This window comes from Lagenorhynchus albirostris, chromosome 2 (genome assembly GCF_949774975.1).
Source record: "Lagenorhynchus albirostris chromosome 2, mLagAlb1.1, whole genome shotgun sequence".
Lineage (NCBI taxonomy): Eukaryota > Metazoa > Chordata > Mammalia > Artiodactyla > Delphinidae > Lagenorhynchus > Lagenorhynchus albirostris.
In genome coordinates this window covers 83,423,711-83,436,475 of record NC_083096.1, presented here as the reverse complement: position 1 = coordinate 83,436,475, position 12,765 = coordinate 83,423,711, and the positions used below count along the sequence as shown (strand labels likewise).

At 49.5% G+C, this 12,765-nt stretch overlaps 1 protein-coding gene across 2 annotated transcripts in view; it reads left to right on the top strand.

Moving 5' to 3' along the window:
- Positions 1–9,707, top strand: part of PTGFRN (prostaglandin F2 receptor inhibitor) — an 86,056-nt gene extending 76,349 nt beyond the window's left edge. The window contains exons 8-10 of one of the 2 annotated variants that reach the window (XR_009538815.1): positions 4,380–4,685; positions 6,228–9,444; positions 9,538–9,707. Coding sequence is in view for 1 of the 2 variants with exons in the window: in XM_060139243.1 (XP_059995226.1) it covers positions 4,380–4,685; positions 6,228–6,394 (473 nt within the window). In the remaining variant the exon portion in view is untranslated. Of the gene's footprint in view, positions 1–4,379; positions 4,686–6,227 lie in introns of both variants that reach the window. The other variant, XM_060139243.1, reaches the window with a different exon arrangement.
- The last annotated feature ends 3,058 nt before the right edge of the window (positions 9,708–12,765 follow it).

Here is a 12,765-nt window from a genome sequence, read left to right as displayed (position 1 = left end):
TGGAAACACAACCAGACATTTGAATGTGTTCTCAGGGTGATCTAGTGGCCACTTCGGGGGCTGATTCAATCTCGTTTGCAGCCCACTGGCAGAGTCTGGCTCCCTCGCTTTTTGTCTTTCATTCATTCATCCATTCATTCAGCTATTTAGTGAACTCCTATAAACAGGTGCTGTTCTAGTTGCCGGAAATAGAGGAGTGATCAAAATGCACCATGTCTGCCCTCATAGAGCTTGCAGCCTAGTTAAGGAGACAAACAAGAAAGAAATCACCATATGATATAATATCAGATAGCGATTAACACTCTGAAGAAATACAGAGCAGAGGAAATGAGTAGCCAGTAACCACGGGGAGCTATTGTAGTTTAAATTCTTAGGAAATCTTTGTAAATCTTTTCTTTGCAGAGAATACTAGTACTGCCAACAGGATACCTAACAGTTGTGGGCCAGCAGCCTTACACTTTTTCTCCTTGGCCCCCTTAGTACCCGGTGCTGTTCTTCTCACTCGTAGACCCTCAGGGTTTGAAAGAACATTAAATGCATGTAGGTGTGTCTCTGTTGCTGAGCAGGACTGTAGCCACCTCTGCCTTCTCCTAAAGCACCCGTGGATACCCTGACTCACCGCCTGGGGGATGCCCGTGCTCTGACCTTGGGTGTCTTTGTACTGCCCACCCCATCATAAGCAGAGCCGTGGCCTCACACAGATCTGTGCCTCAAAAAGGCCAAATTGTGCAGGTTTCACTAAGTTCTGTGCAGAGACCACGGGATGTGTGGCCCTGGGGTGGAAACTGGAAGCAGGTCTACATTCTGTGTTAAGGGCAGGCTGTCAGCAAAGTGAGGGTGGGCTGTATTGGATCTGGTGTGACCAACAGCAGAGGGGCTCGGGCCGCCACCCCCTGAGGTCTGGCTACTGCAGGGACTCCAGTTGAAGGTTCAGGTGCGGCTAGTCCAGGGTCAGCAAACCTTTTCTGTAAAGGGCCCAGGTAGAAAGTATTTTTGGCGCTGTGGGCCAGATGATCTCTACAGCAGCTACTGTACTCTGCTGTTGTAGAGAGAGAGCAGCTGAAGAGAGCAATGTAAACAGATGGGCCTGGCTGTGTTCCAGGGAAACTTTATTTACAAAAACAGGCGGTAGGCTGGATTGGACCTGCAGGCTGTAGTTTACTGACCCCTGGACGAGTTGATTGATACCGAAATTGACTCTCATAGGGGACTTGAACGTGGTTGAGCTTTAGAGGTAGGAAAAAGGAGAAGAGTTTGTGGAAGATGTAAGGAAAGGCAAAGAAAAACACGCATCCAAAACAACAGAGGGGTCAGCTCTGTCCTGGGGCTTAGGAAGGAGGAGCCTCTAGGTCTTGTTTGAGCCACCACATCTGTGGAGACTGCCGGGAGGGGGCGGTGGGCGGGGAGATCCTTTTCAAAAGTTGCAATAATGTAATACCATTTTTACCCTTAAAGCTCATTTATAAAATTTTTTAAAAATTTTTAAAAGCTCATTTATAGAGATATACAAAAATAAATCATTTAAATGCTCTTTCTCAGGAAATTGATGGGTCACCAACTGTGCCCTTAATATAAGTCTTTTCCTCCAGCGTAATTGCAGAAGCTATAGGTAGCTGTTATCTTGCAGATCACAATTTTCCAGAACTTTTCACTCTTAGACTGCATGGGTGGAAGATTCTGAATAATTAAGCACAGGTCGTAATTTCGTTTTTCCTCTCGCATCCTGTGGGCTGTGAAGGAATTCTCTTCCGGAAAGGACATGTGGCCCAAGTGGGCCGAGTGCCAAGGCAGGGGGAGGGGCAGGCGGAGACCACGGCCCTTTAGAGGTGGTGTCTTAGGTCAGGTTCCCTAGAAGCAAAGCCTGAGACAGGCGTGCGAGTGATTAATTGAAGATGTGCCCTCAGGAGGAAACAATGAGGGAGTGAGGGAGTCAGGATAGAGCAGGGAAGGAAGCCAGGCAAAGATCTTCAAAACAAGTCTAACTCCCTGTGGGGAGCTCCAGAACATGGGTTGCACCACAGAGTGTGATCTCCTTGAGCTAGGGGACTGGGCTTTTATATCCCCGCCACCCCAATTTGTCAGTCATTATCCACAGTGAATGGCTGGGGCGGGGTAGTGTTTCTTCACCTCCAGGGGTGGCTCTCCAGGAGGTGGCTTCTGTCAGCTAAGGCCAGTCCTCTGGAGAAGGGTACCGGTGTGAGAGCTTAGCAGCCGGCACCTGCAGCATCTGGGGGCCCAGCGATCCAGCTGTTTGGGGCAGAGCACCACGAGCATCTGCTGCAGGCGGCAGTACCCTTCCTGTTACAGCATCTCTTAGTACAGACCGTGTATGTTGAACTGTGGCGGTAAGGATGTTCATGGCGGCCAACTATTACTGAGTGCTTCCTATATTCCAGGTGCCGTTCTAAGCATTTTATAAAGCTAACTAACTATGGGTGCTATTGTAATTTCCTTTTCCAGATAAGGAAACTAAGTCACAGGGAACTTAAGTGACTCACCCAGGTCACTAGGCTAACAAGAGCCAGTGCTGGGATTCTAGCCCGGGTAGCCTGACCCTGCAGCCTGGCCACCGCACTGTACGGCACAGCGGGACTGGGGTTAGAGTCCGGACACAAGTAATGGGGACACAGCTGTGACTCTTTGCCTTCAGTAACCACCCGGCGCCTGCAGGTGACAGCGACACTGAGCTAGTTTTCACTGAGGACCTGGGAGTGATCTGGGGGCCCACTCTGCCTGGGCACTGTGAGGGTGTGAGGACGTTGACCTCACTCCCTCTGCCCCCAGGGTGTTGGTCTTCTTGCAAGAGATGACCCTCACCCTCGGAACAATCAAATGTTGTGTCAAGGGCCACGGCGGGTCGATGGGGAGGAAAAAATGATATTTTGGTGCCTCAGAGTAGAGGGCTGACATCACATGTAGAGTTGAGATTTGCCTGTGGCCCTTAACATTTTTAGACTGAGTTGAAAAGGAATTACCATTTGAATAATTTTTTAGAAATTCTTGCTTTTGGGGAATTCCCTGGCTGTCCAGTGGTTAGGACTCCACGTTTCCACTGCAGGGTTCGATCCCTGGTTTGGGGAACTAAGATCCCGCAAGCCATGTGATGTGGCCCCCCAAAAAAATTCCTGCTTCTAGTTTTGCTTATATTCCTTTTTTAATATGTAAGAATCTGAATGTAATTTATTTGCCTTATAATATGCTTTTTGAGGTTATTAGTGTATTTTTACTAAATGGATGTTACTTTTTTTTTTTTTTTGCGGTATGCGGGCCTTGCACTGTCGCGGCCTCTTCCGTTGCGGAGCACAGGCTCCGGACGCACAGGCTCAGCGGCCATGGCTCACGGGCCCAGCCGCTCCACGGCATGCAGGACCCTCCCGGACCGGGGCACGAACCCGTGTCCCCTGCATCGGCAGGCGGACTCTCAACCACTGCGCCACCAGGGAAGCCCGGATGTTACTTTTTGTTTAACAAAAATTATGTTATTTAACATGTGTACAGAAAGCCCCGTCAAGCGATTTTAAGATAAAGCAGTGTTTGTGGCCTCCCAGTCCTTTCTTGCTTGCTGGGTGACTCTCAGACCTGACACAGCTGGTATCACTTGGTAGCAGTCAAAAGAAGAGGTCAGAGGTTTAGGATGTGCACTCTATTTCCACGTTCTATGAGAACTACCACTTGTGCCAAAGCCGTCTTTCTCTTATGCCCATATTAATTTATGTGAGGCTGTTAGAACCTTAATTTTGCAGAGTACTTTACGATTCCGCAGCATTACTCTCTGGGACTGTTAAACTGTGTTCAATTTTCTCAGCTTGACATTTTTTTCCTCTTGTTTTGAACTTAAGCACTTCAGGGGGAAAAAAAAAATCACAGTGAACAATAAAATCTAAACTGTTTACAACTCTCCATTTTGTACGATTCACTTTATGTCCAGGTCATTCCTTATGGCTTTCGTGTCCTTCCTGTCGTGGGTTCTTCTGCCTAAAATGCCAAAGGACCCTGCTTTCTTTGGGAGACAGAGCGTTCGATGTCACCACACACCACAAGCCTTTCATCCCGTGTTCTCTGGAGGAGACAGTTTGAGGCTGTGCTCCTTCAGCTGGGTAGTGGCAGTGGCGTGGTGAAGAGGGTGCATTCCAGAGCTAGACTCTTGGCTTAAGCCATGTGCTCTGTGACTTCCTTGCTGTGTGACCTCAGTTATTTGGTCCCGCCACAGAGCGGGAAGTGTGACAGCACCTTCATCATGGGGTGGTGTTGAGAGGATCTGGGGAGACCCAAGGCACGTAGGGCCGTGCTGGCCCACAGTCAGGTTACAGGCATGTTAGCCGTACTTGGTACTTGTGCCTGTGGCCCTGACCCCAGTGTTTTGGCTTGGTCATCCATAGACGACATGGCCTTTGACGTGACCTGGTTTGCGGTGCACTCCTTCGGCCTGGACAAGGCTCCCGTCCTCCTGTCGTCCCTGGATCGGAAGGGGATCGTGAACACGGCCCAGAGGGACTGGAAGAGCGACCTCAGCCTGGAGCGCGTGAGCGTGCTAGAGTTCTTGCTGCAAGTGCATGGCTCCGAGGACCAGGACTTTGGCAACTACTACTGTTCCGTGACTCCGTGGGTGAAGTCACCCACCGGTTCCTGGCAGAAAGAGGCAGAGATCCAGTCCAAGCCCATCTTTATAACTGTGAAGATGGATGGTAAGAATGACACGCAAGTAACCCTCTTGGTGTTTGGGGAATGTCTTCTCTCCACGCTCTGCTGCCGCTGACGGGATCCAGGTTCCCACCCTTTGAGGAATGTGCCTGCTTTCTCTCTAGCCTGGCCCGGGCCTGTACCCAGAAAGAGCACACACAGCCCTTGCTGTTTTCCCAGCTTTGGTATCGTGTGTGCTGGAGCTACCACTGGGAAATGATTTTTAAGACTTACTGGAAAGATTTTCGATGCTTTCTCTAAATTCTGTACACACCCACTTTGCTGTGTCCTCGGGTTGGCACGGATACCACCAGGCAGGGGCAGAGACCAGATCAGGAGAGTGGGTCCAGGTCTCTAGGAGGGGCTGCAAGTGGGTTCCTGCCCCTCTTGTCCTCCTACTGGTTCTGCTTCTTGGTAAAGGGGCTGCAAGTGGGTTCCTGCCCCTCTTGTCCTCCTGCTGGTTCTGCTTCTTGGTAAAGGGGTTCCTCCTGGATGGGAGGGGGAGCTCCCAGCCTTGGCCTACACCGACCACCACAGTCAGCCTAAAGCGCCATGGTCAGCGGGCCCCCTTCCCACGCCTCTGCTCCCTGGCCTCTCAGAGTGTGGGCAGCTGTTCCTTGGTTAATGAGAAACATGTCTTCTCTGCAAAAAGTGTCAGAGTAAACGTTAACTGAAAACACTCATGGAGAGAATTCAAGTCCAGGTACCACCAAGGATTAAGTAGGAGCCTTTGAGTGTGTTCCCCTGATGCTGTGTCAGTTTGGCGGAGACTGGAATTGGAACCCCAGCTCTTCCACAGGTGACTTAGCCTTTCTAATCCTTCGTTTCCTCTCTTGTTAAATGGGATAATAATCTCTCCTGGGGCTGTTGTATTAAATGTCAGGCAAACAACCACAGTGCCAGCCTCCACCCAAGGCGTGCTGGTACTTTGGGGGACGGGGACGTGGGATTTGAGGGTGTGGGATCTAAACAGTGTTTGTACATTCCCGCAACTGAGTCATTTATACCATATTTGCCTCTTAGAAATGTCTTGCTTGCAGTCACTCCATATGAAAACCCAGATTTACTAAACAAGTAGGGAGTGATTATTCACTTTGCTAGATAATTTACTATAGTGTTACTTAAAATAGCTCCCCTAGTACACTTCAGTTATCTGACGCATAGAATTGATTTATGTATGGTTTTTTTAAGGATGCATCTGCTACCGAATGTGTGGTGCCCTTATACTGACTTTTAAAAATCAATCTCCTGCCAAAACCCTAAAAAGCAAGTTGACATTCAAAGACATTGAAGGAGAATCTTTTTTTTTTTTTTTCTGTCTTTCTGCTGCCTTCCCGCACAGAACTGGGTGGGGAGACTTTTGCTCATTTTTTGGACACGTATGGCCGAACTGCTCTTGTCTCAAGCACCATGCCAGGTGCCGGGTACAGGATGCACGAGGTCAGATCCCCGGTGGAGACGCCGCGGCGATGGAGAGGGGAGGCGGCGGTCTTCTCCGAGGCCCGCCTCGCATCACTGACCCGCTCCCTCTGGTCTTTCCCTCCCAGTGTTGAACGCGTTCAAGTACCCGCTGCTGATCGGCGTCGGCCTGTCCACGGTCATCGGGCTCCTGTCCTGCCTCATCGGGTACTGCAGCTCGCACTGGTGCTGTAAGAAGGAGGTCCAGGAGACCAGGCGGGAGCGCCGCCGGCTCATGTCCATGGAGATGGACTAGCCGGTGCCGGGAAAGGCCGGGATGCAGGGACGTTCGAGGAGCAGTTTGGGCGAGAAGAGGACAGTGATCTTTTAACGTGATGTGTGTTACACTAAAAACCAGTCCTCTCTAATCTCAGGTGGGACTCGGCGCTCTCTCTTTTCTGCATGTCAAGTTCTGAGCGCGGACATGTTTACCAGCACACGGCTCTTCTTCCCACAGCACTTTCTGATAGAACAATCGAGTGTGTGTTTTCCCGACGGCGGCTTTTTAATGGTTAACCTCTGTCTAATTTTTTTCTCCTACTGGTTTATAGATCTCTGGCTTGTGTGTGTTTCTACCTTTTGTTTCGAGGGGTTGTGGTGAGGAAGGGGTGAAGGCGTTCAGAGTTCTTTGTCTCGGGTGAGAACGGAAGGGCCGGCTTCTGAGTCGGAGGCACGTGCTGAGAGAGCTGCTAAAGGCGACCCTCCACCCCTGCCGAGGGACAACACAGACCAGTGCCGAAGGCTAATGTGTGGCTTTTACTACCCTCCCCCACCCCCTATTTTCAGGGGGTTTAGACCACATTTGAAATCTAAACCTGCAGTCCGTAACTTCCTATCGAGCCCAGATGCATTTTGTTCTGGTTGGGTTTTTTGCTTCTCTGCCCCCTTTCCATTTCTTTTGTATCTGCTTTATGTGCGAGTGCTGAAATGGCCCTGGAATTGAGAATTTGGCTCTCCACCAAGCACCTTATCTTGCCACCTTAGCCTTAAGAATGCATATGAAGAAAAATGCACAGCCACCTCTGTCCAGGGCAGTAAGAAGGCCTGCAAGGAAGAGGAGGTTGGGGACAAGGAAAGGAACAGACAGTCACTTCCGTGGTTCGGAGGCCACCATGCCTCAGGGGGCCCTGGGGATTGCAGAAGGGGGATCCTGGGAGTTAGATGTCTGGAGCTCGTGCCCGGAGAGTCAGTGGTGCCAGGGGTGTGTCAGGCGGAAGAAGCCACCTCTATTCTCTGTCCCGCCCTTTGTGAGAGGCAAAGGCCTTATGCGTCTGCAGGGGGAACCACGGACACCCCACATCCTTTGTGGGCTGAGTGGGCTCCTTAATGTGGAGGTGAATTGCTGCTTGCAAGACTGACTTCACGGAATCAGAAATTACCTGGAAGAACCGTGCATTTTCTATGACCTTTTCAGTCCTTCATGTCTTTTTAAAATCCCCTGCAGGGGGTTAGTGAGAAAGGGTGTACTTTGTGGTATGTTTGCTTTCCTATTAGGAACACAAAGGAAACCCAGCAATTTATATTGCCATGTGAACAGCCTACAAAGTAGATCTGAGAACAGTCCGTTTCGCCTGATCACTCATACCAGAAGGACAACGGACCCAAAGAGATCTTCCGCCCCCCCCCGAAGTGTCTGCCCCTGCACAGCGCTGGCTTTTCGGAAGCATCTCAGTGCGGTTTCCTGAGGCTCACTGGTGACTCACGCCCCACATTGCAATCCTCTGTGCTTTTATCCTGGCTCTGAAGGATCTAATACTGCTCTGTCTTCCAAAGGGGAAAAAGATCCATTTGTTTTGAGCAATAAAGTAATACAAAATGATGGCCATTCATGTGCAGCTCTTTGTCACAATGGGCCAGACAGCCAACTCCTCGGGCTCACCATCTTCCCCTCCACTTCCCTCCCTCTGTCACCCACGATTCGTTCTGCACTTATCATCAAGTCACCCCCAGGAGGCCAGTTTCCACCGAATTTTTTCCTTTTGGTTTTGCCCACAGAGGGGACCACTCACGTGATAGAAACTAGATTTTGCACTAATGGTAGCAGCACAAGTGAATTCCAGGCCTAGCATCTGTGGCGGGAACACGGGCAGCAGGTCCGCCCCACCAGAGGACGGATGACTAGAGGAAGGGAAGGAGGCCTTGATAGCACTAGATTTGGGTGTTTCCTGCATGTCATTTCCTAACTGGGCCACTCCAGAGGAGGTGGGTCACAGGTGATTGTGCAAACAGGAAATAGAAACAGGTGCTGTGTTAGGAACAGCCAGTGCCCTTTGAGCCCTTGCAGTTATCATGCTTCCCAAAAGAAGATTCAGGATTGTTGTAGTACAGGCCCTTGGTAGGAGGAAAGGGTACTTGGCTTTGGACGTGACCAGGTGGCCCCAGGTGTACGTAAAACCACGGATGAGCCACAACTGACACTTATTGGCAGGAAAGGTGACACGTGCTCTTACGCTGTACCTTTTCCTTTCAGACTGCTGTTGCAGTTCAAGGCTGGGGTTGTTAAGGCATTGACCGCCTCCCTAGCCCCACGCTCTGTCCACTGGGCTGGTACAAAGTGGGGAGAAATCCCAGGGCATTGTACCAAGGGCCTCCTTCCTTCCAGGGGCATAAACTTGGCTGGAATGTGTGTCCCGTTCAAAGTGCGAGACGTACTCGGTTGTTGTACCAAATAGGGCCCCCACTAAGTGCTCTTCTGGAAAAGGTTCCTGCCAGAAGCACTGGTATGAATGGAAGGACGCAGCCACGATTCACACAGATGAAATTGCACCGCTTAACACAAACGATAGAAAGTTTGGCTTTTTTTAATTTTCTAATCATAAACATATCCCCAGAAGGAGCCTAAGCTATGTTCCGATAGAAGCCTCAAAATTACTTTCAGTTGTTCACTTTATAATGTTTACATACACTTTTCACTTTTTTAAAAAAAAGAAAATCCAAGCTCTGACTTTTTAACAACGTTTCAGGTTTTTCATGGGACGGTGGAACTCTGACTCACCAACTGGATTTAAATCTTAATTTAGAAGTTTATTTATGTGTGTGTTTTCTCCCCTCCTATCCACGTGGCTTTCCCTAAGATCCTCGTTAAGGTGGCCCCTCCTGCCCAGACCCTTGTCTGTTTTCCCTGGTGGCTCTTGCTTCTTGCTTTGCAGACTGCCTGCAGCCATGATTTTGTCACTGACATCTGTGAGCCAAAGACTGAGCCTCTCTAGCAGGAAAAATAAGCAATACTACACAACTTGCTACTTTCAGAAACTTTTTTTAGCTTCACCGATGACAACAGAGGAAGAAGGGAACTATAGGATTTGGGTAAGTTCTCCTCCGCTGTTTGACCAAATTCTCAGTGATAAATATTGTGTGCAGATAACTAGGAGAAAAAAGTTGACTTTCTTTCTTTTTTAGTGTGGCACATACGGATCTGCTGAATTTTACGTAGACAAAGAAAGGGTCCTGTGTATTTTTGTCCATATCCAATGTTATATGAACTAATTGTATTGTTTTATACTGTGACCACAAAATATTATGCAATGCACCATTTGTTTTTTATTTCATTAAACGAAGTTTAATTTAAATTGAAGTTGTGTGAGGCACTTGATCTCCTCCTCTGTTACCCTTTTATCTCCTCCGCATGAAGGACTGTGACTGAACTCCCGTTGCAACTCGGGCACCTTCTGATCTCTTGGAATCCTATGAAAGCATTGTAGATATTCCAAAGAGAAAAGAAGAAATGGATTTAACAGGATCAGTATTGAGATTCCCACCAAGTGGAAAGGTGAGGGCTAGGATCCTGTCGCTGATGGATGGTCTCTTGGTCTTTCTGTGAATTCCCATGACCTTATAGGACTCCTGTCAGGAAAGAGAGAAGTTAGAGGTTGTTCCTCTCTGCAGATGAGGAAACGCACCCAAGTTCTGTGACCATATCGTGCCTGGGACAGAACGGCTTTTCTGACTCGTGACCCGGTCTGCAGCCAAACTAGGCCAGAAGGTGCTAGTCCCCGTATTATATAAAAACAGTGCTTTTTCCCCAGGCCGCTGGCTTCAGGGACTTGCACAGGAGGAAGTGCTGGGACCCCCACCTCCCTGCTGGCCCCTGGAGCAGCCGCTCCACCTCGGCTGGGCTTCCCCATGTGTGTCCCAGGCAGGGACCACCTCACTCGCGAGGTCTTCAGGGGCTGGGTCTGTGTCCCGGTTACTAACCTTGGCCCTGATCCAGGCATGATAGAAGCGACTGGCGGTGTATAAATGCACAATTAACGTTCTACCGGGAGAATGGCCCGACACTACACACTTCTCCATGAAGATGGAGGACTCTGTTCACATCAAAATGCTGACACAGTCAGAGCTGGTCTTTAGCAGTCCCATACCTATTGCTGAGCCTGTTCCTGCCTCGGTTTATATTAAAAGTAAAACAGAAATTTGCTTGCACACCTCCTGTGGCCTAGGCATTGTGCTAAGCACAGAAAACCTGCCACTTATGTCCTTTCCTAGAGGCCTTCGCACCTGCTGTTTGCTCGTTCTAGAAACCTCTTTCCACCTGTTCCAACTCCTACTTCTCCTTCAGGTCCCAGGGAGCCTTTTCTGCCCCTCTAGGCTAGGAGAGGAACCCCTGACAGATGCTCTGGTTGTCTGAAAGTGCCCCGAGGGCAGGGACCCCTCACCACTGTGATAATAGCTAACTAACACTAAGATGCTTAGATGTGCCATACACCTGGGCAAGTGCCTCAGATCACCCTGAGGTGACTACAGCAGAAGACTTCTTACCTGCTCTTCATGTAACTAGATCTTCCAAGTAACAGCCACTCCATGTCCTCTTACCCACAGACCAGTGTGTGTAGCACACTGCTTTAAAATACAGGTTTTAGGGCTTCCCTGGTGGCGCGGTGGTTGAGAGTCCGCCTGCCGTTGCAGGGGATGCGGGTTCGTGCCCCGGTCCGGGAAGATCCCACATGCCGTGGAGCGGCTGGGCCCGTGAGCCATGACCGCTGAGCCTGCGTGTCCGGAGCCTGTGCTCCGCAGCCGGAGAGACCACAACAGAGGCCCGCGTACCGCAAAAAAAAAAAAAAAAAAAAATACAGGTTTTATTATTATTTAGGTGAGGCAGGGCCAGCAGATCGGGAGATGACTGCCATTGAAAAGACAGTTTGTTACACTCACAGATCCCAAGAGGGAAGGTCATGCCACACAAAAGGGGGCCACACGGGAAAGCACCAGGGTCCCTCAGGCAGCAGAGGGAGCAAGGGTGAAGCATGGGCAATGGTCTTTGTTGGGGTTTTCACAGGAAGGAATGGGCAACTTAGGGTAAGCAGGCTTAGGATTGACTAGTTTGGATGATTTCAGCAGGTTCTGGGGCATAGGGAGTATCCCTAGTTATCTGGTGTGATGAGAAAACAGCTATTTTGAGTTGCTGCCTAGGATTTTACAGTATAATAGCCCTGCTCACAGCCAGAGCCTGGACATTTAGATGAGGACCTGAGCTTAGGATTCCCACCCCAAGTTCCCACTTTGCTTTTCCTGGGGCACCTTTTAAAATAACCATTTTGAGTTGAGCCTGCAGCCTCTGCCCCAACCATGTTATATGTAATAGGTGCTTGTTACCCTGCTCTTTATCTCCTGCTTGCTGGACACCTGGGACGTCGGAGCACTGCCCTTCCCCCTGCTCAGTGGCAACCCCGACCCTGGTTTCTGGGATCTGTAAGTAACAAATCTTGTGACTTTGTGTAAGTTTATTGAAATTGCAACTTCAATCAAAATGACCCGGGGGTTTCACTTCCTCCGGGTGGGAGTTCAGATGCTGAGGGAGCTACTTGCTGACCCCATGTGGGTGGCTGGTGCCTCCTCGTTCAGCAGGTCATAATCCGCATATTCTTAATACACCAGCTATTCCCCCCTCCCCCACCCCGCCAACACATCTGGTTCCTGGCCTTGGGGTGATCAGAGCAGGGAACAGTGGTCCTGAGCATGAGAGCCTGATGGAGGGGGTGGAGGGGGTGTGGACTCCAGATTGGTTGGTTTGCACATGGAAGGCGTGCTTACAGACAACTCGGAATGATTTCCTTTCTCTAGGAACTGGCCAGCCTTGGGAGGGGCAGTCTCTCCAGGATCAGCAAGATCCTAGGTGTCAAAACATCAAAAACCAGAAACAAAATGACATGATTAATATACTCACTGCTTAGGGGCTCATACACCTGGGTGTCTCAGCTCCACTGGGGTTGGGGGGCGGCGGGGTGATGCTCATCTGGGTCCTCTTTGTTCTGTTTATTCTCCAGCCTATTTGTACCACCAGTACTGGTTACTATGATTACATCATTTCATTGAATAATATGTAAACCAATGAAATATGAGTGCCAAAGAAAGAGGTGTTGATACAATAAGATGAATTCTCTGGACTAGATAAAGGCAAATCGCTTTTTTTTTTAAAAAATGCTATCAGTTTAGGTCCAGGCAAAACAACTATAAAAGATTGAGGGGAGACAAATCATAAAAACATGGGCGCATCTGTACTCCATTGGCTTCACAAGTGTTTTTAAAATTCTTACTCCATTTTAAGGAAATCAGACCTGAAAGTTGGGGGACTTCCCTGGCGGTCCAGTAGTTAAGACTTTACCTTCCAGTGCAGGGGGTGTGGCTCCA